Source organism: Euprymna scolopes, chromosome 28 (genome assembly GCF_053919585.1).
Source record: "Euprymna scolopes isolate OS-2025 chromosome 28, ASM5391958v1, whole genome shotgun sequence".
Taxonomy (NCBI): Eukaryota; Metazoa; Mollusca; class Cephalopoda; order Sepiida; family Sepiolidae; genus Euprymna; species Euprymna scolopes.
This window is the reverse complement of record NC_136509.1, coordinates 81928181-81954291: the sequence shown is the minus strand read 5'-3', so window position 1 is coordinate 81954291 and position 26111 is coordinate 81928181. Positions and strand designations below refer to the sequence as shown.

The following is a 26111-nucleotide window of genomic DNA, read 5'->3' as shown; positions in this document are numbered from 1 at the left end:
TGCGGTGTTCAGCATTAATTGACACTAGATGCTTGCACACAATAGATGCAAATCGATGTCGATCCTGGAAAACTTGGATCTTGGCCAAAAGGCCAAGAAAAGCTGTATTTATTTGCTCCCCCACCGAGCAAATCAGGCACAAGGCCGATTTTTAATGTGAGGAGTGAAGCGGAAATTGGGACCAACTCCCCGGGGAGTAGTGGAGCTGGATAGTGACAATTGGTATGAAGGGTTGCCCCCTACATTGACCAAGGTCTTATATGTGGAGTTGCCCCCACATATGGTCTTTGCTTGCAGTATCTACCGGAACAGATGGTATTTATTTGCTCCCCCACCGAGCAAATTAGGCACAAGGCCGATTTTTTAATGTGAGGAGTGAAGGGAGGGGGAAGGGGAAAAGGGGACCAGCTCCCGAGAGGTGGGAAATGGGAGCTGGTTAAAGGTCAGACATGTGGGGTTGCCCCCACATCTGGTCTTTGCTAGTCATAGCTTGCAGTATCTGCCGGAACAGATGGTGTTTATTTGCTCCCCCACTGAGCAAATTAGGCACAAGGCCGTTTTTAATGTGAGGTTAAAACCAGCTCCCCTAAAAGTAGGCAAAAAGGGGGCACTCTGGTTACCAAAAATAATAATTGTCCCAGTATAGAGGGTTTCCCCTCCATTGACTGGTACAAATTATCTTAAGTGCAGCATCTGCCGGAACAGATACTACACTTTGATCTTGGCCAAAAGTATGAGAAAAGCTTAAAAAGCTAAGAACAGCATCTATTAAGAACAGACCTTTGATCTTAACCAAAAAGGCCGAGCACAAAAGTGTTACGGATAGACCGACCGACGGAGTGACTTATAGAGTCACTTGCACGTGACTAATAAAAAAGTATATAAGAAAACTTCATGAGAAAAGCATCCATTTTTTTTTTTTTTTATTTTTATAATATATTCATTATTTTTTCCATAAATGAATGAGACTGTTTCATGAAGAGGCTGGATGAGAGTATTTTAAAATTAAATAATATTGCCAGGTTTGTGTTCATTTCATTAAAAAAAAATTTTTTTTCCTTCTGTGTTAACAATTTAATATTTTTGTCGGGGGGGGGGGTCTGCATTTGTGTTTGGCATACATGAAAAGAAAATAAGTTTAACTATTTTTTTTATTATGGCCTCCATTTTTATTTCAACAATTGATTGAAGTAGATGACGCAGAAAGCAAAAAGGTAAACAAGTCTTTATTGCTCACACAAAGTCCATTTGCAAAATAATTTTCTCTAAGCCAAAAATATAAGCAACAAAATTAATAAATAAAAATCTACCGATCAAATTTATGATGGCATATATGGTGAGATTAAATACTAGCAGGTCACCCAGTGTTGCCCGGTTGTAAAATATGCTTAAATATGATATAGGATACGGCATTAAAAATTAATAAAAAAAATACACTACAGTATATAATACACATGTATATAATCAAATAAGATTATAAATAACACAGGTGGAGCAAATGCTGTAACCAGGGGTTGGAAAAACAACCTGAAAAAAAAATGTATCCTAGGGCCATCGTATCCAGGGATTAAACTGTATTTTATTTTAGATTTTGTATTTTATAGAGCCAATTTTCTATTAAATATTATATTGCACCCAATAGTAGTGATTTCAAAAGTAAATATATATATATATATATATATAACTCCAGCTTTAGTTGTTACATTTAAGCTATTTTCAAATGAATAAGAAATAGTTAAAAATAAACTGATTGTATATTTATGCATCCATACAAGAGCACTTTAAGTTGATTTATGCCGACCAAGTTTAAGTTTTTTTTTTTTTTTTTTTTTTTTTTCAATTTTTACACTTAAACAGCTATTTTTACTGGCTAAAATCCAAATTGAATTGGTTCCTCAGATCCAAATCCTGTATATATAAAGTTTCAAGTCTGGAGACCAAAAATTGACAGTAGTTTGGCAGACCATTCCTCACACAAGCAAACAGTCACTTTATATATGTATAAAAAAAAATAAAGCAACAGTTCACAAAATACAATCATGTCATGCACCATTCTGAAACCTTGTGTCTTGGAGATACACTTTGAAAAAAATGGAAACAGACTGAAACACAAACATGTGTTTTATAAATAAAATTTTGTTTGTAATTTAACTGTTAATATTTAGAAGAAACAAAACCTTGATCTTAAGTTAGATTCTATCAACTGCTCTTTTTTTTTTTTTTTTTTAAACTTTCTTAGAAACTAGCTGCGGTGTGGGGTACCCAGCATTGCCCGGTTATAAAATATGGTTAAAAAAAAAAAAATTTGGGTGCCATTAAGCAGATGCGAAACTGAAAGCAAAATTTTGTAAGCAAAAAAAAAAAAATGCCACTTGGTGGATGCGAACTCGCAAAAGTTAAATTTGTAAGCAAAATGTTTGACTAGATCACGATGACCCAGATGTTATGACGGGGCAAATTTAGCTTTTTAAAACAAAACAATGAATGAACCATTTGCGCATGCGCTATTTACAAACAGCAGTGAAAGCAAGCTTTTTACCTAACCTTTTCCCTTTAAACAAAACAATATTTCTACATGAAATAATTGACTTATTTTTTTCCTAATTTTTCGATATTATGTGTCTAATGATACCACGTTCGTGCCGCTTTGATGCGATGACAAGTTTTTAGTGAACATACAAACACACTCGCACATCCATGCACACACAGCTGAGATTTATGTAATAGATGGGGGCTTTATCTTATCCCGACGCGTGCGCGCGCGTCGAATCTACTCAAACAAAATAATGGCACACTGCCTTAACAGTAAAACAGTTGTGCGTGCGTAGATGTATAAACATCGTTTCAGCTGCGCGTACATTTCCCTTTGCCCGCCCACGCAAATTCGGTGGGTCTTAAACAGAACTTCAGTTGTTCGTGCGGACGTCACTTAAAGCATCTTACATCATAAGAATGTTATTCTTTTCATCCAATCGGATTACAACGAAAACAAATTTTTAAAAAATGTTTTTTCTGAAGGGCTCCCTGGAGCCGGTCGTACAAGTATAAAAAAGGCATTTTTCGCCCAAAACTGGAGTCGACCTTTGAGCACCATGGCGTAAACATCAACATCGAGCCATCCCACTTATTGCGGACGCCGAGGGTCCGTGTTAATGTCGGAAAACATTCTTATGCCGTAAGATGCTTTAAGTGACGTCCACACGAACAACTGAAGTTCCGTTTAAGACCCACCGAATTTGCGTGGGCGGGCAAAGGGAAATGTACGCGGAGCTGAAACCATGTTTATACATCTGCGTGCGCGACTGGGTTTTACTGTTAAGGCAGCGTGCCATTATTTTGTTTTGAGTAGATTCGACGCGCGCGCGCGTCGGGGCTACGATAGCTTTAAAAATTACTTTGACAAATAAATTAACTTAGGCTCGGAAGATCTAGTCAAGTAAGGGTCATTGTGTGTGTGTGTGTGTGTATCGGTCACAATATTTAAAGCAAACATCTTTTACATTTAAAATGAAAAATAATAAATTCCCATCAAATAAAGCAAATGATCACAATATCAATATGCAGCAAACATCTTTTACATTTAAAATGAAAAATAATAAATTCCCATCAAATAAAGCAAATGATCACAATATCAATATGCAGCAAACATCTTTTACATTTAAAATGAAAAATAATAAATTCCCATCAAATAAAGCAAATGATCACAATATCAATATGCAGCAAACATCTTTTACATTTAAAATGAAAAAATAATAAATTCCCATCAAATAAAGCAAATGATCACAATATCAACGTGCAGTCTAATATTCTTGTAATTTTACATTGCCCGATTTAGGTCCAACTCATTTATGACTGATTCTTCATAAACAGCTGCGGCCGAAAGCAACCTGTAGTTCATCATTATAACAAAGATTTAATCTGTAAAATGATACTAACATTTACAAATCTGTATTTATAATTTAGTTTAACATTTTGTTGTATACATTCCAGTAAGATTATTTTGGTCATCTGGAACATGAATAGAATTTTTTTTTTTTTTTTAAATTCCACAATTTCACAGGTGGTTGATTAATTTATCATTTGTTGGTATTTAGACCTTTATTTTCCTTGTTTTTATGAACATATGTTTTTTTTTTTTTGGGGGGGGGGTAACATTAACTGAAGGAGAATCCTAAAAGAATGATTGTTTTCTTTATTTCAAAACACCTTATCTATCTATCTATATATATATATATATATAAAAGCGAAAATGTATGTGTGTTCGCTTTTTGTGTATGTCTTCAAAAGGCTTTTTTCCGGCGGATTCTTGAGGCCGTTGCTCATTTTTAAAACTTTTTATATCATGTGTAAATGATAATATATATATGACTTAACAACGGTGGTCGCCTCTCTATTTAATTTGCCTGATTTTGAAACGTTAATTATTCAACATTTTCGGATCTGCATGTGTTGCATTCGTTTTTCGGTATAAAAAAAAAAGAAAAAAAAGCGAAACTCGATTCGAAATACTGGCCCACGGCCAGTGGTCTCTAGAAAGGTTTGTAACGTTTGGTTAATGTCGGCTTTGTCATATCCGACGGTTGCTTTCATTTCGAAACAAGACACTCCCCCTAATAAACAGGGAGCTGTTTATTTCCAAAGTTAGTTAAAAACAAACAAACCGGTTTATTGACTTTATTAAAAACTGTCCCGCAGAAAATGTTAACTGCTGAATAGCTATCGCGTACCATCGCCGCATGTGCATTAAGCTTTTTCGTATAAAAAACAGACTCGCGTTAAATAAAACACTGTCCCACACTCAGTTCACGTCAATAACTCGTCAAAAACGGGCACCTGTTTTTTTTTTTTTTTTTTTTTTTTTTTTTCACACTTTACTATTTTCCAACTGCGCGTCAAGGCTTTGTTTCTTTTTTTTTTTTTTTAAATTTTTTTTTTTTAAACAACCAACGGTTTTTCTTTTTATTTACCCAAAACCATACACACTTCCAAACACCCGGGCAACGCCGGGTACCCCTCGCGAGTATTGAATAAAACAAATATATTTACTATTAAGGAGATATATTATTATTGAAATCCTTTTTTTTGAGGTGAGTAATTTGTATATTTATTTATTTTATTTTATTTTATTTTTTTATTTTTTTATTTTGTTTTCGGACTGTTATCCTCGTCTTCATAGTTGTTGTTTTACGACGTTTCTACCTTCGTCAGGCGGCTCACTGCGATGGGATTGGAATACTGAGTTTTTTAATTGTATTCTTCCATAGTTGTTGTCATCTCACCACATTTTGGCCAACTAATCCTCTGTCTGGCTTTGGGTAGGATTGAAACCGCTATCTTCAGACATTGCTCACATGGAATCGTAGAGATTCGACATCTCTTATCCACTGCGCCACGGGCCCCGAAAGGTGATCACGTTTGGAATTTTTGGTCTTAAGTTTTTTTTTTTTTTGTCGTGAAACAACTATGAAGATGAGGATGATTCCATACATAAATAAATAAAAATACAAATTACTCGTCACAAAAGGTTCCAATAATTAATATACCATTCGGTATGGACCCGATGACGGAAGACCAGATAAGAAGGAAAGAAAAAAAAATGATTTATAAGACCAAACAATCCAACCTTGATCACCCTTTAGGACCTGTGCCGCAGTGTATAGGGGCATTGAATTTCTAGTTTCGGGTGAGCATTGTCTGAAAATAGCAATTCCAATTATACCCAGTCGGGCAAAGAATTAGTTGACCAAAACATGTTGAGACGACAACTATGGAAGACAGTAATTACTGATGATACAGTTAAGACTCGACATTTCTGTCCCATCGTGGTTAACCATCTGATGAAGACCAGAGGAATAGGAATTTTTTTTTTTTTTTTTTTTAACTTAGGAGTCATCACTTATCAAGGCCTGAAGATCACTCGCCTCGCCAAACTCGTCTGGCTGAAAACACTGTCAATGATTTCCCCTCACTCTTTATCCGTGCCTAAACCTAAACGTGGATCCCATGAACAAAGCTTCTTTCTTGGAACTGCACGCCTGTAGAACTCTCTTCCATTTATCTGCTTTCCGGCTGACTATAATATGGTCGCCTTCAAGTCCAACGTAAACAAGTTCTTGATAAGCTGTTCCCCTTAGGTAGTCCAATTTACCAAATTTCCACTACTAATAATTATGTCATTGTCCCATTGACCACTGTACACTTATTAACCCTTATCCTTGAGTGACCTCTGGGACTTGATAAATGGTGACTCCTTTCTAAAAAAAAAAAAAAAAAAAAAAAAAACATAAGTAATAACTGATGTTGGAACGAGTAATCGGGAATCGGAAGATTTGGGGTATCGGAATCGGAAAAATAGATGCCTATTTTCCGATGCCAAAACGATTCTTTTAATTGTCTTTTTTTTTTTTTTTTTTTTGATTTTGTTTAAAGCAAAATCTTTCACTGCTGGCAATAAAATAAATATTTATTGATTTTAAATTACTAGTGAAGCTAAAATCGATAGATTACCCCCCCCCCCTCTGTGTATTTACCGTTTAGGAAAATTTCTGCATATTTAATGTGTTTTTACAAAAATAGGGAAATAACTATCTTATAGTTAAATAATTGGAGATTTATAAAGAGTCGGAATCAGGAATTGTATTGGAATTGTCCTATCACTAGTAATAACTCTACTCACTTTTTTCTTGTAACGACATTTATTTCCGGGTAATTTTCCAAACAAAGTGAAATCGTGCTCCTTCTCTCTGGCTTTGCCATCTCTAACGTTATCATCGGTCTGTGCACACGTTTTTTTTTTTTTTTTTTTTTTTTTTTTATAAAATACTCTTTTCCCAATGGTGACTTGACTTCACACATCGCTCGGCATTTGTATGCAGTCGTCATACTCTGTTTACAGCGCTTAAAAAAAGGTTGAAGATTTCCATCAACCGAAACGTTTAGAATAATATTCAAGATGAGAATCGTACTCAGCAACAGTTTTGATTCTCCAAAAGTTAATGTGTTTGTCCACAATTCTCTCAATATAAAAAAAAAAATAAAGAAAAATTTGTATATACATACTCGTGACGGAAAGGAAATATTGTATTCCAAAAATCACATTTTTAAATAAGAAAATAAACCTTTTTGGCTAAGTGAACAGCGATGATATCATGAAGCCATCTTAAAAACTGGTTGAAAATAAGGGAGAGAACTTCAAATGACATGAATAAATATTTGGAGATATATAAAATAACTATAGGCATAAAGTCTATTTTCTAAGGAGACTAAATTCAGCATCAAATAACCTGACAAGTTGATATGCTGTAAAATACCTAAATGAAGCACCATGAATAAATATTTAAAGATATAATGAACTTGAAGCATAAAACCTTTTCCAAACTTACTGGATTCGGTATTTGATGACCTAAAATAAGTTGAGATGCCAGAAAAAAAACAAAAAAAAATAACACTTTCCTATTATACTATGGCCTGTAGCAAAAATTGGACCATCAACCTCAAGGAGACTATCACTTTGAATTGATATTTAACTTTTATCAATTGTGTTGACAATTCTAGTACGAATTTTTCAAGCCTTAAACCTAAACTTGTTTCAAATGTGTATAATTACTATTTATCATTTCTATAATATAAATCTCACCTGTCTGTGTATATGTATGTATGTCTAAAACTTTCGACATAGGCGACGGATTTTCATGAGATTATTATCGTTTTGAAGGTCAACAACAAATATCGAAAAATTGGCTAAAAAAATATTAATTCCTTCACCCTCAACTGAGCAGCTTTCTACAGGGAGGGGTCGCTTTTTTCAACGATATTTTCGAAAGTCATTCTCTTTTCAATTGACTAACCTTAATTTAAATCTTCATCACTTCTGGTTTGGCGATGGACGCAACAGCAAAGACGTCACATTTTTTTTTATTTTTTCACATTTTTTTTCTTTGTGGTACGGGTTCGAGCCTGCCTGCCTACTACCATATTTTTTTTTTTTTTTTTTTACTCAACACACACCTCCAAGCACCTGGGCAACGCTGGGTACCCAGGCTAGTTATAATTATTTAATGATGTTCTCTGTATTAGGTCAACTAAGGAAGCCGTTATTGTCTAGATTATTTAGACTTTTGTTCTCATTTTGTATATTACTAGCAGGCCGCCTTCCTGGTGTTGCCCGGTCATAAAATACACTAAAATATGCCAAGGATTATACCTTCATTAAACGGTAGATGAGGACTCTCTTCGCCAATGAAATTCTACCGTGTGGAATGATAAAATTGCCACCCTAGGAAAGATGACATAATTCCATTTGATGAAAAACGATTCTCTTTTGTTGCAGACCATATAGTTGTGTACAAATCCCAAGAATGATAGTAAATTTAAAGTAAAAAAAAACAAAAAACAAACAAGAACGAAAAATTGAACAATCCATTACAAAACAAACTGAAATAAAAAAACAAAAACAAAACAATAACATTGTTCAGATTGTAGTGGTACAGAGAATCAAAGAAAAAAAAAACAATGCTTACTGTAAATGTTAATTATGTTTGTATTAGGGATTTTTTTTTTTTTTTTTTTTTTTTTTTTTTTTTTTTAAGGGGGTTAAGTTGTTTATTCCTGAATACTGGATCTGTCAGTTCTCAGCCAATGAGAAAAACTCGAAATTACAAAGGGAGAAATTATTATATTGCAATCAGTAACTGGAAAGATAATGGTATTATGAAGGGTGCCAGAGAAAAATAGCTATAAGGTGCATATATATAGTCCCAGTGATGACTGGGGCCGGTAGATTTAGAGAGAAAAATAGGAACAACCTCGTCAAAAGATGTTGCGATTTTGATGATGTTGCTCCTAGGATGTAATGTAAGTTTTTATTATAACAACTAAATGTATGTAAAATGTTCTAAAGTTACATAAGATAGTGGCTAATAGACATAAATTTGTATGTGGCATATGTTGTTGCAAACCTACGGTATTTTGGTCCAGGGAAATTTCTGTGATCCTTTTATTATATAGTAGATAATTCAGAAAGTCTTGAAAAGCGATAAAACAGTCGTGTCTTCAATTAATCTTTTACAATAAAAATAAAACAGTAGATCCAGTTAAATTAAAAAAAACAAAACAAAAAAAGAACAGTTTCAAGGAAACAAACGTTTAACTCAGATTTAGTATAACACTAGCAGGCTACCCGGCATTGCCCTGTCGTAAAATACGCTTAAATAGGATATTTTGATTAATGCAGATTTCATATTTATTATTATATAAAATCTAGAAATGATTTAAAAAGTTAAAAAGACTTGTTCGTCACCACCAAGAATCGAAACCAAAACGTTTAGCTTACGATTTACTTTTTCCTTTGACGTTAATGACTGTACTATGAAGACATGTTTACTTCAAGGCTAAAAATTGAAACCTGAGCCAATAATATTACATCACGCATGCATATTCATAATGCTGTCGTTCGACCTCCACCTGGCAAATTTCATTTTTAGTTTTCACACTTTTGCACCAATTTTGGCTAAAACCCAAATATAGTTTTGCACGGGTTCAAATACCCCATATATTAAATTTCATGTCTGTAGACCAAAAACTGACAGTTTGGTAGGAAAAATTTTTTTAAACAAAAATATATATGTATACATAAATATATATAGAAAGAGGTTTGTGTTTACTATAAGTTTTTTATGCAAATATTATGCAAGTATAAATCATGTAGAATATCTGCATGAATTTAATTACACATAATAGTTAACTATTATAATCATCCCATAAGAAAACCGAAAAAACTAATAGGGAATTAAAATGATTGTTCAAAAGAAAATGCAAATTAGCTAGATCTTTTGCAGATGGATTCAATTCAACGACTCATATATAACAAAGTTCTATTTTTTTTTTAAATGAATAGAAAAAAAGGAGTTTTTAATATGATTATCAATGCACAAAAAAATTTTTTTAAGAGTATAGATACAGATATATTTTTTTTAATGATTTTAGTTTCTCCTTTTTGTATTTCAATAAATTTCATTAAAGGTAATCCTTGAACTTATATAGTTCAGATCTTTTACATGAATTTATTTTGAATGGAAAAAGTAGATCTGGCCTCCGAGCTAACATCAAAGTGTAGGATCTGTTCTGATGCTACACTTAAGTTAATAAATCATTAGTCAATGTAGGGGAAACCCTTCTATACTGAAGTAATTTTTATTTTTGCTAACTTCCAGAGTACCCTCATATTTGAGGACCTACTCTCCCCCACCCCTCCCCCACACACACACACACACACATTAAAAACGATCTTGTCATATTTTGCTTTCGTGGAGGAAACAAATGTTTATTTAGATTGATATGAACAGTGGAGAAGCACAGTTTTATTTTTGACATTTATTTTAGGCATACCTTAGTATAGGTTGGGGGAAAAATAAAGAATAAAAAGATAAAACTAAGATATAATTGCTACATATTTAATTGCAAAACTTAAACACCAGATATAAAAAAAAAAAAAAAAAAAAAAAACCCAAAAAACCATTACAACTAGTCACACAGGTGGGCGTATCTTTTCTTCCTAACTATACCTCCCACCTCTGAGTCTTTCAATTTTAACAAGATACTTTCCTCCCACAGCACCCCCTTATGTACCTTCATTATTCTTTTATATCGACTTTTTCTTTTCTTCATTTCTATCGCCTCCCACTCCCACCATCTTCACATTTTTAGGCTCCTCCTTCCAATTCTGATCCTAATTTTCTTTTCACCTTCCTCCCCACTACATCTTTTTCTCTCCCCCCCTCACTTCCCTACCAATACACCTCTCCCTGTTCACAACTTTTATCCCATTAGTTTCCCTTCCCAGAAACCGTTTCACCCCCCACCCCTTCCACCACACACACTTCATTATCTTCCATTCAGCCACCCTCTAAGTGAAAGTCTTCTTGTATTACACCTTTATTAGTCAATCCCTTTTCTAAGTTTTATACCATCATATAAAGATTTCTTTCGTGGGATAGGGGAGGGGGATGGAGAAGCATGAAAACAGCACTAACCGGTGTGTGTGTGTGGGGGGGGGGTAATCAGCTTCCTCCAGTCGCATGTATATCCCTGTTAGAGGAGATGAAAACATTAGTTTTTTGCAACTTTTGCAAGGTGTCGATGTCCTACATACAGTGCTTAGAATTCCCAAATTGGTCATTCATCTGATACTGACCAGGCTCAATGTTGCTTAACTTCGATGATCTAATCAGTACTGGTATGTCAACCTGATCACATAGGGTAGAATTAGCTGCAAAGTTTTTGTCAAAGAGTTTGGCTTTGTCTTATTCTGACGAGATTACCTCGGGTCTATTGATGATGGTGGGGATAGAGCACACACTTCTATTCAGGATCCTGTTTGATTATTTGCCAAAATCGGTGGGAACCAAGTCACTGCTTGGCTACTTTGGACTTCACGGACTGAGCAAACAACTCTCTCACATTCTTTATTACTTTTTTACAGTGGTTTCTGGCAGTTCTGAAAGCACATTCTGGAGAGAACCACGGCTGGCTGTTAGGTTTTTGTTGGTATCTTTTAGAGGGTATGAAGCAGTCTATACCTACAATTAACCATTCCGTCAGGTCTGATACTATAGAGGACACATTCTTGTTAAACATGGAACGCAGAGGTAGATCTGATATAAATTTACAAAAGCAATCTCAGTCAGCGATAGAGTATCGATATACTGTACGATGGAGAGGTATTTCGGCGGACTTATTACATTTTATTTTAACTGAGAGAACAGTGGTCGGAAGATCAACATAGCTCAGAGCGAGTTGTGAGAAAAATGTCTAGGAGTCTTGCATATTGACCATCAGTGTCGGGGGCACATGGTTGAGTTCGTGAACAATCTGAGTTAAGTCATAAGCAATAGAGAAATCGTGACAGAACCTCCCCTCATCATCTGTCTTGTTTGAGTGGGCTAACCATGCGACAGTGTGAACATTGAAGTCTCCAGACTTTGAAGATGTGAGCATGATGTGGTCCTCACTTGAAACCACACCAAAGACCATAACCGTGGTTTGAAACGTTATTTCATTATCCTGGGCATGCCCTCAAGCATTGAACCATCTGGATTTGCATTTTGAAGATGCTGGCAATGGTCTTGTTGTCATAACTTGGATCGGTAGATAGCACGAGTTGCTCATTGAACATTGTGTTACTTTTGTTTTTTTTTTGTTTTTTTTACACAGGTATCACCACATTATCAAGGCCAAGAGGCCACTCAAGGATAAGGGTTAAAGAGTGTACAGTAGAAATTGGACAATATAGTAATCATTAGTAATGAAAATTCGGTAAATTTGTTAACTTATATAGAACGGCTCATTAAGAACCTATTTACGTTAGACTTGAAGACAACCATATTGTAGTCAGCCAGAAAGCAGGAAAACTGAAGACAATTCCACAGGCATGCAGTTCTAAGAAGTTTTTTTTTTTTTTTTTTTTTTTTTCAAGCTTTCAGACAAAAAAATATTTACCGTTAGCATTATTTTTCTTTACAATGTTAAGTATAATGCTTGACTCTAATATATAATCATAACTGTAAATTGATATTTTATGTACTTCAAAATCTCCTTATGTGTGATTTTATAGCATTTAACCTGTCTACTTACTATTTTTAAAGTGTGTGTGACTTTGTTTGTGCATGTGATGTTTGTATGTGTGTATCACTGTGCATGTTTTTTTTATTTTATTTATTTTTTTATTTGTTTCGGTGCATGATTTTGTTAGTGTGTTTCCTGGGCTTGTGCTCCCATGTGTTTTTGTGTGTGTTCGGGTGTCAACCAAACTCGGACAAAGCAATGCGTGGCCAGGCGGGTACGCTAGTCTAATATATATAAAGTAAGGCAATGAAAGAAACCCTAGAGGAAGAAACCTTCTCGACCACCAATTACCTGAAAGTACTTTGTTCAAACTCTTTGACTTCATGTTCACAGGGAACATGAATTGGAACAGATACATCAAGGATGTTGCTACAACTGCTGTGAGAAAGGTGGACTCTACTGTGCTAGAAAGTTACTTACACCTGAAAGGATCCAGTACCTCTACAAGGCCACCATTCACCCATGTATGGAGTATTGTTGTCACATTAAGGTTGTTGCTTCTGCTACTAGTCTTTCACTCCTGGACAGCATTCAAGAGTTGCCAACCTAATAGGTCCCGAACTGTCAGCTAGGCTTCAGTCTCTGTCCCATCAATGAAATGTTGCATCCGTCTGCCTGTTTTACAAGTATTTTAATGGTAGATGCTCCAAACTACAAGATCTTATACCCCCCGACATAAATACCCCTGACAAGTAGCAAAATCCCACCCCTGCACGGTAGAGATTCCCACTCTAATAGTTTCTTCCCCAAAACTGCTAGACTTTGGAATTCCCTTCCAGGTTCCTGCTTCCGTGACTATGTTGACATAATATAGACAGACATCTTGTTGCTCAACTCCCTAAATAGTGTCCCTGCAATTTATGTTCCAGATAATAGCCCCCTACATCAAAGTGGTACTCTGCCTTGTTTGGGGTGAAAATCAGTTTAAGAAAAGAAAACAGTGAGTCTCTTTTTATGTTTGTAATTGATAGCATTCTTCCCACAGAATGAATATCGCATACAGATTCCAGAGTTCAACATTAGAATTGCAAATTCGATAAAATACACTTAAAAAAGGTCAGAGGTTGCATCAGCCGAAATATTACTAAACTTTTACAAAAAAAAATAAAATAAAACCCTCAACTAGCTACAACTATTATAAACAATTTTCCCTATTTTCTATTTGTGCCTAAATCTAAAAGCAGCTTCCATGAACAAAGCTTCTTTCCTAGAACTGCTTGCTTGTGGAACACTGTTCCACTGGTCTGCTTCCCGGCCGACTACAATAGGGTAGCATCCAAGTTTAATGTAAATTTCTTGTTGAGCCATCCACTTAAATAATCCAAATTCTACTCAATCTCCACTATTATTATACTACACTATCACTTTACATTCATTAATCCTTATCCTTGAATGGCCTTTGGGCCTTGATAAGTGGCGATTTCTTTGTAAAAATAAATAAATAAAAATGATTAATTCTCATCTCAAAAAATTCTGAAACCCATTTCTTCAAGTCTTCAGACCTTTGCTCTTTTTTTTTTTATCTATCCTCAATAAACAATTTAATCTTTTTAAAAATTTTATTATTTGGATTATTCGGACTATTTCTTTTTCGCAACGTTACATCTGATGTAATCTCAAACTGTTTTTTTTAAGTACATCATTTGAAAGGTCGCAATCATTGTTGAACTCCAGAAACTATACAAAGTTTTTAAACTGAACACTTTATTAACTGATCCTTGACTCCCTTGTCCATGGGGACACCTGAACCTGACATCGGCTGAAACGTTGTGAAAATATCAACCAGGATGAGAACAGTAGTCTGAATAATACGAATACAAATTTTCAATCCTCATCTCAAAAATTCCAAAAACATAATTTTTAATTTTCGTTCAGATTTTCTGATATATCATGCCGAGACGTCGCAGGGGACGAGGATTTGGCTGGTCGAATGTGAATTCCAGGAGCCGAAGAGTGGACAGAACAGACGAGACTGATCCAGAAAGTGAAGAAGTAAGTTTTCTATGCTTACGTAAGCAATCTAGCAGGCGCACACTTATCAGGGATTACGAATCCGCTCAAACTTCTGGTGTTGGTCTAATAAATAGGATGGATGGATGGATGTTCATCCGTCGGAACCATGAGGATCATTTGGTCATCCTAAAGGGATAATGGATGACATGCGCTTAATTATGAAACAAATGTTGGGCAATCCCTAACCACTCGGGGCTCTATGTACAAATTTATATTTAGTTGACCTTTGACAATTAAATATTTTTGTTCACTAGCCAAATAGAAAAGTTACTAGCCAAAACTCACATGATTTTTGGAATATGATGTCTTTGTTCCATTATGAGTACATACATCATAAAGATTTTTTTTTTTTTTTTTTTTTTTTTTTTTTGAAGAAATATGATTCTAAATGCACACCGGATTTTGTGTTGACGTTAGAAGATATGAACATTCAAATTTCTCCAGATGTTTTTTTAAACAGCCATCGTTAAAAAAAAAAAAAAAATTATATATTGTTCTATAAAACTTTTTGTTTAAATAATTTGACTTTGCTCGTTTTATTTAAAAAAAAACAAAGTTGAAAAGACATTTCACTCAGTAATGAGCTTTGGAAGATTGTCGGTGAAACAAAAAAAAAAAGTTTTATTATTTTAGTCGCCACTTTGAAAAATCACTCACAAATGCGACTGTTTCACTAGCAATGTAAAGCCCTGCTACTTCGCTTCTGAGTCAGCACTGCTTGATTCCAGTGGCAAGGAGAAGTCCAGGATGATTGGAAACAATGCTCAGATAAACAGAGCACATACAGCACCTGGTATTCTCAAATAGTTACTCATTTTAGCAACTTTAGTAATCTAACGGAACCTGGTTTATCAAAGTGATTATACTGTATAAATAATAATCAAACTAACAAAATAAATAGTGTAGACCCACATTGACATGCATATCTTTTTCCTGGTGCGACATCAATTACTTGCAAGAATGGAAAGGTTAATTTGAGACATTTACAAGTTTGATTTGACTGTAGCGATTTGTTTAAAAACATAACTCCCCACTTCTCAGCTATTAAACCTGACATAGCGGTAAGAGACGAGGAGGAAGAAGCAACCGTAATAGAAGTTAGTGTCCGTAATGATACTGAGTTAAACAGAACTGGGAGGGAAAGGATAACGAAATACTGAGGCTTTATGTAGAACAGGAAAAGAAACTGGAATCTTAGAAACATCTAAGTTTCAGTACTTATAGGAGCAACCGGACTTGTGAGGAAGAATTTCACAAACTACTTGGTAAATATACCTGGTAAACCAAGTGTAAGAAAAATACAAACAATTGCACTTAAATGGACGGTTAGAATCTTAAAAGAAGATCTCTTGGTTGGAATGTATGGGATGGCGAGTGCGTCCAGCATCCTAGTGGATGCCTTATCTTTAGCTAGAACAAAAAAAGATAATGGGGGGGGGGGATCTTGAATTGGTTTTTCAGCTGTTGACGACGGTATGCCGCTTTATCTGTCCAGTTCAGTTCTTCTTTGTTTGCCGTTCTCTTGCTGTTTCTAAAATGAAATCGTCTCAACATGATTTTCCTTACATAGCTGAAGTCTGGTAGCTGGAAAACATGTTCAAACTACTTTTCAAATAACATTGTTGAATGGTGATGACACTTTAGTTTATTGAATTAACAATATTTTTTTTCTTAAGGTTGTTTCGCTATGTATTTTGAATTGAATCTTCAATTTCCAGAAGATTGTCAGTTGGAATAAAAAATAAAAATTCTGTATACATCCTGGTGTGTAAATGGATGCACCTGAAGAAGGTTGGAGGCTACATCGACTGAAACCTAAAAATAACCGAGCCGAGAAAAGTGGTTCAAATAATCCAAATAATAGACAGCGATCCTCGTCTAAAAAAAACAAAAAAAAAACTCTGAAACTTATATTATCTTAGTTTTTAGTTAGCCAAATAGGTAACAGTCTCCACAACTATCTATGGAAACGAGTTCAAATCCTGATCTATTATGTAGTTCACTTACACCACTGGGAAAGATGGTACCCATTCCTCTGGCTGTAGGTTGAAATAGCAACTTGTGTTCAAGTAATTGTATATAATAATATTGTCTTTTTTGTATTAAATAACCTCAATATTTTAAGAATGGAAAAGCATTATTTTCAGATTTGTTTGTTTGTTTGTCTCTCTAGAGAATGGTTCTCAGAATCTTGCATTATATTCTTACCTTTTGATAATCAGCTTTTCTCATTTTCTGAATGGGCATCAAATATATTTTTCATTATTAGACTTATATAGACATAACTGAAATTCCTTCCTTGTAAGTTAAGTGCTTCTGTTTTCATATTATAATCTTATATATATATATATATATATATATATATATATATATATATATATATTATGAGGAACCTATTATCTACTATTATATAAAAGGAACTTTGTGTCTGTGAGTTTGTTACCTATGCACTGGATCGATTTTTATGAAATTTCACACAAAGGTACTTTATGTGCCTGGCAGTGTTCTTAGATAGATTTTGTATCGAAATGTCTTCAATAATTGAAATGATCTGATGAAAGAAGGTACAGGTGATTTTGACCAAAGTTACACAGCCTAAGATCACAAGTGCGTTTTACAAGTTTTTATTACCACACAAACTGAAAGACCTGACATAAAATCAACAATAGGTTATTTGATGTGACAGGGATGTGTTCGAAATGACTCATTCGGTTTGAAGCACAACTAAAGCATGATATGTAACATTTGCATTTGGAACTTTTAATTTTTAAACGAGCCATTATATATATAAGAAAGTAATTTTATAAAATCAACAGTAGGTTCTCTACAGTGCAATGTAGACTACAGTATATTGTGAACTAAATCACTGTGGGGAGGCATGTGAAGCTTCCTCCAGGTGCATTGCAATGAGTCTTCAATTACAGCAAACAATCAATCGATTTGTTAGAAAAAATGGGTGATCTCTCTGATTTCAATGGTATTAAAAATATGGGAGTGTGAAACATTCATTGATCATCATTCAATCCTGGGCAATGTTGGGTTACTTTGCTAGTATTTAGCTAATTTTATAATAGCTGTACTTGTATTGAGCACTTTTGAAAAAAAAAAAAAAATCTTTTTAGTTCACATTATCAATATACTTGTAGTGACCAGCTAAAACAAGTCGTTCGTCACATAATCAGAAGAATCTATTCGTCTGGAATTTATTAATTTCAGGAACAATTTAATTTTGTCAACCATTTGCCCATGCAATTTTGTCAGTGTAACTGTAATGCGTCTCTTACTCGCAAATCCATGGGACTATATTTTTGTCTGCTCGCGTATGTAGACAGTGAATGAGTTGGAACATTCGAGAAAGCCTATATAAAAGTGTCAGCACACTAAAAACAAAAACAGTCTGGACAGCATTTCTGCGAGTCACTATCATCGCCACCCATAATTGTTGCCTGCGTCAGACTCCGTCCACGGATGTTAAAACCACACCAAGTCTCGGCAACAATTTTGATTTCCAGACGGCTTTTTGCAGGCTAAATTGCTGCTGCTCAAAATTATCACACATGTGGACTCCGTCGCATGACGTAAAAATCTGCTCTAGTAAGAATGTTACGTTCAAACTGTAAACGGATAAATTACTCAATCCCTGTACTAATGAAGCTCATGCAAACAATGAATGAATATTTTTTTGCTCACAAACTTTTTCCCTCTTGGTATTTTTCATTCACAGGGATTTCTTCATAAAATTATGCTGACGTTAATAATTTCCTCGGCCCCAGAGGATTTCTTTAGTTATTAAAGACTTCCGGCAATACCTTTACAATTACGCAAATCTTCTTTTTCTACTTGGCTGATGATACACATCTCTCCCCATTATTAATGGACCTCAATCTTAATTTCATGCCCATTGTGAGATATTAGACATTCAAGAAGGACTGTGACTTGCACATATCTCATGCACAAAAATAAACCCTTTCAAGAAAAAATTTTAATTTTTGTACTTGTTCCAGAGTTGTTGCTATTTGCTGATGTTTTTTTTGTTTTTTTCTTATTTTTTAATTTTTTCTTGTTTTCTTTTTGTTTTTGTTTTGTTTTTTTCTTTTTTGTTTTTGTTTTCGTTTTCGTTATTGTTTTTCGTTTTTTTCTTTTTCGTTTTTTCTTTTTCGTTTTTTCTTTTTCGTTTTTTCTTTTTCGTTTTTTCTTTTTCGTTTTTTCTTTTTCGTTTTTTCTTTTTTCGTTTTTTCTTTTTTCGTTTTTTCTTTTTTCGTTTTTTCGTTTTTTCTTTTTTCGTTTTTTCTTTTTTCGTTTTTTCTTTTTTCGTTTTTTCTTTTTTCGTTTTTTCTTTTTTCGTTTTTTCTTTTTTCGTTTTTCTTTTTTCGTTTTTCTTTTTGTCCTAGTTAGGGAAAGAAGTTTCGACCTATGCTCCCGCACCATCATGAATTCAGAGACCAGTCAAATATCCCTTCTCCCTACATAAACTTAATTGATTAAAATTATGCCTATATTTCAAATAAATATTAGCAATTATTTTTGTACCTACATGCACTAGTGTTTCATGCTTATGCAATCATCAGTGTAATGAGTGATAATTACTGCTGGTTGGTAGAATAAAACCCAGTCATAAAGTCACTCTTAGCAGTTAAGATAATAATTGAAGAAAATTGTCTATAAATACTAAATCTGTGGACATGCATAGTAAATAGTTATGAGATTATTCAATGACTGGACTCGGAATGTTGCATTATGTGTGGATAAAATCTCTCATAAAATGAAATGTTGTGGAGACAGAATGTATAAAAGAACGATTGAACACAGAAATAAAAATCAAACCTGAGATTTGACTGATTTTCTGAAGGTGATCCAAACAAAACTGGTCAAATTTCTTGTTTGATTTTTATTTCTTCCTGTGTGTAATTGTTTTTCCTTTCTGTTTTTAGTACATATAGATGTGTACATTTGTTTCAATACAAAGTTAGGTGTTTATATGTTTGTATGGATAGAATTCACTCCTAAACTAATTAACTGATTGTTTGAAATTTTAAGATTCCAAAAATTAGGGGAAATGATCTAGTATAAAAATAATTACAAATAAAAAAAGAATTTATTGAATTAGTTTTAATGCGGAAGAGTTGTGTGACCAATTGTGTATAACCAGGCTTATCTCCCTTGCTTTCTTTCAAATTCACCATTGATAAAAAATAGAAAATGGCAGATTTCTAAATAGGTATGGAAACGGTTTATATTTTGTCTTTTTTTTCTCTTTCCTTGCAAAGTCTGATTTTCAACAGCAATTTTTTTTTTGCCGTGTGTGGAAAAGTAGATGTAGCACATCTTCCACTGGATCATTTTTCGTAATTTTTAGAATATATACTAATTTCGACATGACGCGTCAGTATGTGATACTGCTTTTACCTGTTTAAAATATCATACTGCAGAAGCACCCACTTTTCTTTTGAAAATAGTGTATCTTTTAATGAATATACAACATAGTAAAATAAATGGTGACCATCATCAACATTGCTTGATCTATATTGAAATACAGATATGGAAAGCTAAGTTAGTTAAAAGGTAAAACCAAGTAAAACAGTATTTACATGTGAAATTTATATGGACGAAATTATTTCAATAAAATTGTTGGTACTTCTATTTCTAAGTGTATAAGTTTATTTCAAAAAGTTCTCAGAAAAATGAGTTTTCTGTGAATCTCATTTGTGATTTTTATTTATTGTTGTTCCATGTTGATTCAAGTAAATTTAAAGTAATGGAAATTTGGGTTCTTTCTTATTGTAACGAAATTCGAAAATTGGAATAAATATTGAATTTCAAGTGAAATGAATATCTACTGAATTGGCACATCACAGTAATGAACATTAAAAAAAAAAAAAAAAATGATAGGTAGAAAATTAATTATTAATGAAAAGTTTTCCAAGACAATTAGCTGAAATTGAGTTTTGCGAAAAAAAGAAAAGAAAATTGTAACAAAATGGAGGTAAATCTTTAATGAAAATCTTTTGTCAATTTAACAAAACTTAATTTTCACTATTGTATTCGAAAACTGTTTTCATTAATAATTAATTTTCTACCTTATCATTTTTCCAAATTTTTGGATATTTTCATTACTGTGACATGACAATTCAGTAAATATTATTGATTTCACTTGAAATTAAATATTTCAGTTTTCAAACTTTACTACAATGAAGAAAAACCAAAATTTGTATATTTGTTTGCGATGCATGTGTTTCGTCTGTTGGAAGAATTTTTCTTAAATTGCTTTTAAAATTTTATAAATGAAAACCATAAAAATAAAATTGGTTATCTATGCATGAATTGTCACATAACCACCTGGCAAATATACCCTGTGAACCAAGTGCAAGAGAGATTCAAACAATTACACTTAGCAAGACGGTTAGAATTTTAAAAAGATTGGAATGTATGATGGTGGGTGAATGTCTGGCATCCAGCAGGATACCCCATCCCCAACTTGAACAAAAAAAAACAACTTATTTTTGCATAATACAAAATAAGTCTATTATCCTTATCTTTTACGAGTGTACACTCCTCAAAAATGATGAAAAAAAAAAAAAAAATTGTGATGCCAGTGTTAGAAAAGAACTTTTAAATATAACTTTATAAACACAGCTAATAAAGACATCTCTAATATGTAGTCTTTCTCAATTTTTGTCATCAATAGCTTTTCTCCTACAAAATCAATATTTGATTCTGATTAGCCCTTTTTTTTTTTTTTTTTTTTTTTTTTTTTTTTTTTTTTTTTGGTAGATCATTGCAGCATGTTAAGAACAATAAAATTTAATTTGATTTAATTTCTTCTAGAAATTAATTTGACTAGATTGGAATTATTTTCATGTGGATACCATCTAAAAAGAAGGTACATAGTGCTCTACTCATGAATATAAAGTTTTTTTTAAAAAACTTATTTTTTACAAAGGGTCAAAACCCAAAGACCACTTGAGGATAAGTGTTGAAATAAGTGTACGGTAATTGTTAAGACAATAGTGTAGTAATTGTTAATAGGAATTTAATTTGGTATAATTTGATTTAGGAGATGGTTAAACAAGAACTTGTTTGAGCATTACCAGGGCTGCTGTGGAGAAGGTGGGCTCTCTCTACCGTGCTAGAAAGTTAGTTACTTATGCCTGAAAGTATCCTGTACGTTTATAAGGTCACTATTTACTCATGGATGAAGTATTGTCACATTTGGGTTGGTACATCTACTAGTCTCTTGCTCCTAGACAGGGTTCAAAAGAGTCGCCAACCTGATAGGTCCTGAACTGTCATCCAAGGTTCAACCTCTGTCCTATTGACGAAATGTTGCATCCCTGCCTGTTCTACAAGTATTTTAATGGTGGATGCTCTGACGAACTACAAGCCCTTGTATACGTAAATTTTATTGTTCTTAACATGCTGCAATGATCAACCAAAAATAAAAAAATAAAAAAAATAATAAAGTGGGCTAATCAGAATCAAATATTGATTTTGTAGGAGGAAAGCTATTGATGACAAAAATAGATAAAGACTTTACATGTATATATGTAAGTACCCCCTAAAAATCTGACAATCAGTAAAATCCCACCCCTAGAGATCCCTAGATGTAAAAAGCCTTCTACTCTAATAGTTTCTTCCCCAGAACTGTTAGACTCTAACTCCTTTACAGGTTCCTATTTTCCCAACTGTACTGACATGCAGAAGTTCAAGTTATGTGAAGACACTCCTTCCTGCTCAACTTGCTACATGGTATCCCTGCAACTTATGTCCTCAATTGTAGCCTCCTACATCAAAGTGGCACTGTGCCTTGTTTGGGATAAAAAAAAAGAAAAAAGCATATTGTAATCAGTTAGTAAGCAAATCAACGGAACAGTTCCACAGGCAGTTAGTGCTAGGAAAGAAGCTATCTTCCTTTAGTTGGAACCCCAAAAATATATTTCAGAAAAATTTGATATGTACAACTTTCTTTTATTTTTTTATTACTGATACCTGGGTAGATTAGTTATTATATTTTATTATTGGGGTAGATAACTGACAAAAAAAAAAAAAAAAAATTTTTTTTTTTTTTTTTTTTTTTTAATTAATGATACCTGGGTAGATAACAATGATGCTAAAAAAAAAAATTAGTGTTTTTGTCAATTGTTGAAAGTATTTAAATAAGAAAAAATATAAAGTGTTAATATATCTATTATTGTATTATTTTAGATGATTCGGTCGGATGGCAAGGAGTTGGGACAACATATCGAACTCACAACCAGAAAAGGTTTGTCTTTGTTACATTTAATTGTGAAAGCATAATATCATTGAAAATCATTTTAGATTATAAAAGATTATGTTCATTTTCTGAAAAACATAGGATTTATGTTGAAGTTTACAAGATGAAGTAATCTTTTTTTTTGATCCCCAGCCCCCTTGGATTTAAATATTATTTAAATTTGTAAGTTAACAAACCAAAATTATGTAAAAATTCTCTTAAAATAAACATTTAATTTTATAATTAGGCATGGAAACGTTTTGTGGTTTTTCTTTCTCTGTTCCGTTTCCTGGCGTGGTGTCATGAGAAAAGCAAAGTCTGTGATTTTCAACAAAGTTTTTTTTTTTTTTTTTTTTAATACTCAGAACCATATGGTTTAAAAAGTAAAAAGAGCATATTGTCAAAAGTAATTTTCAAGTTGAACTTTTAAAAATTCATAAAAATTCTCTAACTATAGATAATAATAATAGAAAGTTGTAATGGTAAATATTGAACACCCTGTATAGAAAAATATATAATAGAAATGTTTTGTTGTAAAATAAAAATTCATGTAAAAATATTTGCAAGCAACACTAGGTTAAAACAACTAGTTCTCTATTATATAAAGGGAAAATGTCTGTTAGTGTGTGTGTGTGTGTTTGTATCTCTACTAAAAACTTTTGTCATCCACATCATCATATCTTATCGCAATAGAAATTAACCCATCGCATGGCAGTGCTGTTTACCTCCTTAAGGTCTTGGTTTGAGCAATGAGGACCCAATCGGCAGTTTTCCCTAAGGTAGTGCATCGTTTGTACCTCTCCACATGGGCATAAAGGTGAGGTGTCTAGGCCCCACTTGTGGAGATTGTCTTTTGTTTTGCCTACTTTGGCTCTGGCTCTATTTAGAGTCACCCAGTTTTTTCTACCAAGGTTTGAACCCTGGGGAAATGTTTCTTTTGGGTCTGGTAGGGCTTCATTTTTATTCCTGCTGTTATAGTCTCATCATTGTTCCATCCTATAGGAGGCAGCTTGCCTGGAATCGATTTCCTCTATATTGGTGAAGCTACTGCGAGATTTTAGTCTTTGTCTCACTGATTGGTGGCCAAACAGTGAGTGCCTGTGGTCGTTAAGCTGTTTGTACCGTTCTATTCTGGTGATGACTTCTCGCCTGATATGTGGTGGTGGAATACCAGTTAGGCAGTATAGAGCTGGCAAGGGAGTTGGTTTTAGGGCACCAGTTATGGTCCGGTATGCCTTGTTCAGCTCTACATCAATTTTATGGGCATAGCATGATCTTGCCCATACTGGGGGACAATACTCCGCTGTGGAATGGCACAGTGCGAGAGCTGTTTGCCTCAGTGTTTTGGGGTCGGCACCCCAATTGCTGGTGGCAAGCTTACTGAGAAGGCTGTTTCGTGATGACAGCTTGCCTTTCAATTTGGTAATGTGTTTTCTAAAAGAGAGTGTTCTGTCCAGAGTTACCCCCAGGTAGACTGGGAAAGATTCATGTGTAAGCATGTCATTCCACATGACTCTTAGTCTCCGATTTGCTTGGTGATTATTAAGATGAAAGGCGCAAATCTGGGTCTTGTTTGGGTTTGCATTTAAGTACCACTTTTTGTAGTACCTAGAGAGAGTGGCTAGGGCATCAAAGAGTCTTTCTTCTATGATGTCAAAACTATTTGTCTGAGTGACAAATAGTTATGTCATCCACATCAAACAGGCATGAATGTGGTACTGCTATCTTTCGGACACACATGAAAAAATGGTTAATTACTTTGTATAGAAATTCCGTTTATAATCAAGTGGGGGGGGGGAGGGATCAGCTAAAATCGTCTCTTTCTAAATGATTTCAACAACTGCGCATACGACAACCATTGTTCTTGGAATTTTTTTAAAAGAATTTCCAAGTTGATTTGTCAATCAACGTTGTGGTCCAGTGGATTAGGAAGTTGTCTTATAATCATTAAGGTTCGTGTATATCTATGGGTCTTTTTTTTTTTTTTTTTTTTTTTTTTTTTGCACAGGGTTGTTTTTTAATTTTGGCAGCTAATTATATTAAAACAAAAACAATTTCCAAATTTCGATTTTTATTTTATTTTAATTTAATTTTTAAAAAAATTTTTGTGGTTTAAATACAACGAGGATTACATTTTTATTTAAAAGAAACAAAATTTCCAATCCAATTATGATTTTTTAATTAAAACAAAAAAACAAACTTTCTTTCATTTGTTATTTTTTTTTAACAGTTTAAGGTAGTGTTGGGACGATTAATCGGAATTGGGAATTAGAAAAATTGGAAAATTTGGGGGTATTGGAATTGATATCGGAATCAGAAAAATTGATGCCCATTTTCTGATGCCAAAACAATTGTTTTAATTAACTTTTATTTTGTTTAAAATAAAATCTTCCGTTTCTGGTAATAATGATTAGATAACAAATATTTCTTGATTTTAAAATATCAGTAAAGCTAAAATCGATAGATCATCCTCCTCAAGTGTATTTTGACGTTTAGGAAAATACCTGCATATTTAATGTGTTTTTACGAGAATCGGGAGAAATAACAATTTGATAGTTAAATAATTAGAGATTTATAAAGAATCAGAATTGGTAATTGTATCGGAATTGGGGAAAAATATTGCAATTGTCCCATCACTAGTTTAAAGTGCACCTTATTCAGAACATTCGGCCCCCCCCCAACAATTTTTTCTCTTTTTGTCATTTTTAAACTATTTCTATGAATTATTAGTTATTGACTTTTTGAGAGATTATATCGATTAAACCATTCATCATTAAACAAAATAATTTTGTTGGTAAATCATACCTTAAACTACAATGTTAAATAATTATATAAAAGTGACCTCCCCCCCTCCCCCCTCCACTCTTTGCAAAAAAAAAACAGGTATTAATATCATCCAAACGGTAAATTTGTGCCGGATTTAAATGTCATGTGTTAACAGCCCCCCCTCCCCCCAAAGAAAAAACTACTCGTGCTGAAATAATGTTATTTAGAAACCAGTGTTTTGTAAATATTCTATACTTTCACCTAACAATTTAAAAAAAAAAAAAAAAAATGTCGTAAAACTTGAATTGATTTTGAAAATACTATTTAAAAAATAGTGTGAATTGTTAAAGGCAAAAGAATGTAAAAAAAAAAAAATATATATATATATTTTTTTTTTTTTTTTTTAAATAACATAATGACAGTGTAGGTGGGGGGGGGCAGACCAAACTTTTCTCAAAGT

General features: G+C 33.5%; 1 protein-coding gene across 8 annotated transcripts in view; it reads left to right on the top strand.

Annotated features, from left to right (window-relative positions):
- The window catches only part of LOC145249695 (scm-like with four MBT domains protein 1), a 114711-nt gene that overhangs the window by 20807 nt on the left and 67793 nt on the right, over window positions 1-26111 (top strand). For 4 of the 8 annotated variants that reach the window (XM_080111502.1, XM_080111500.1, XM_080111503.1 and 1 more), the window contains exons 2-3: window positions 14497-14613; window positions 22837-22894. In XM_080111502.1, the coding sequence (XP_079967628.1) occupies window positions 14512-14613; window positions 22837-22894 (160 nt within the window). In that variant the 5' untranslated portion in view covers window positions 14497-14511. The remainder of the gene's footprint in view (window positions 1-14496; window positions 14614-22836; window positions 22895-26111) is intronic. The other 4 variants (XM_080111505.1, XM_080111504.1, XM_080111507.1 and 1 more) reach the window with 1 other exon arrangement.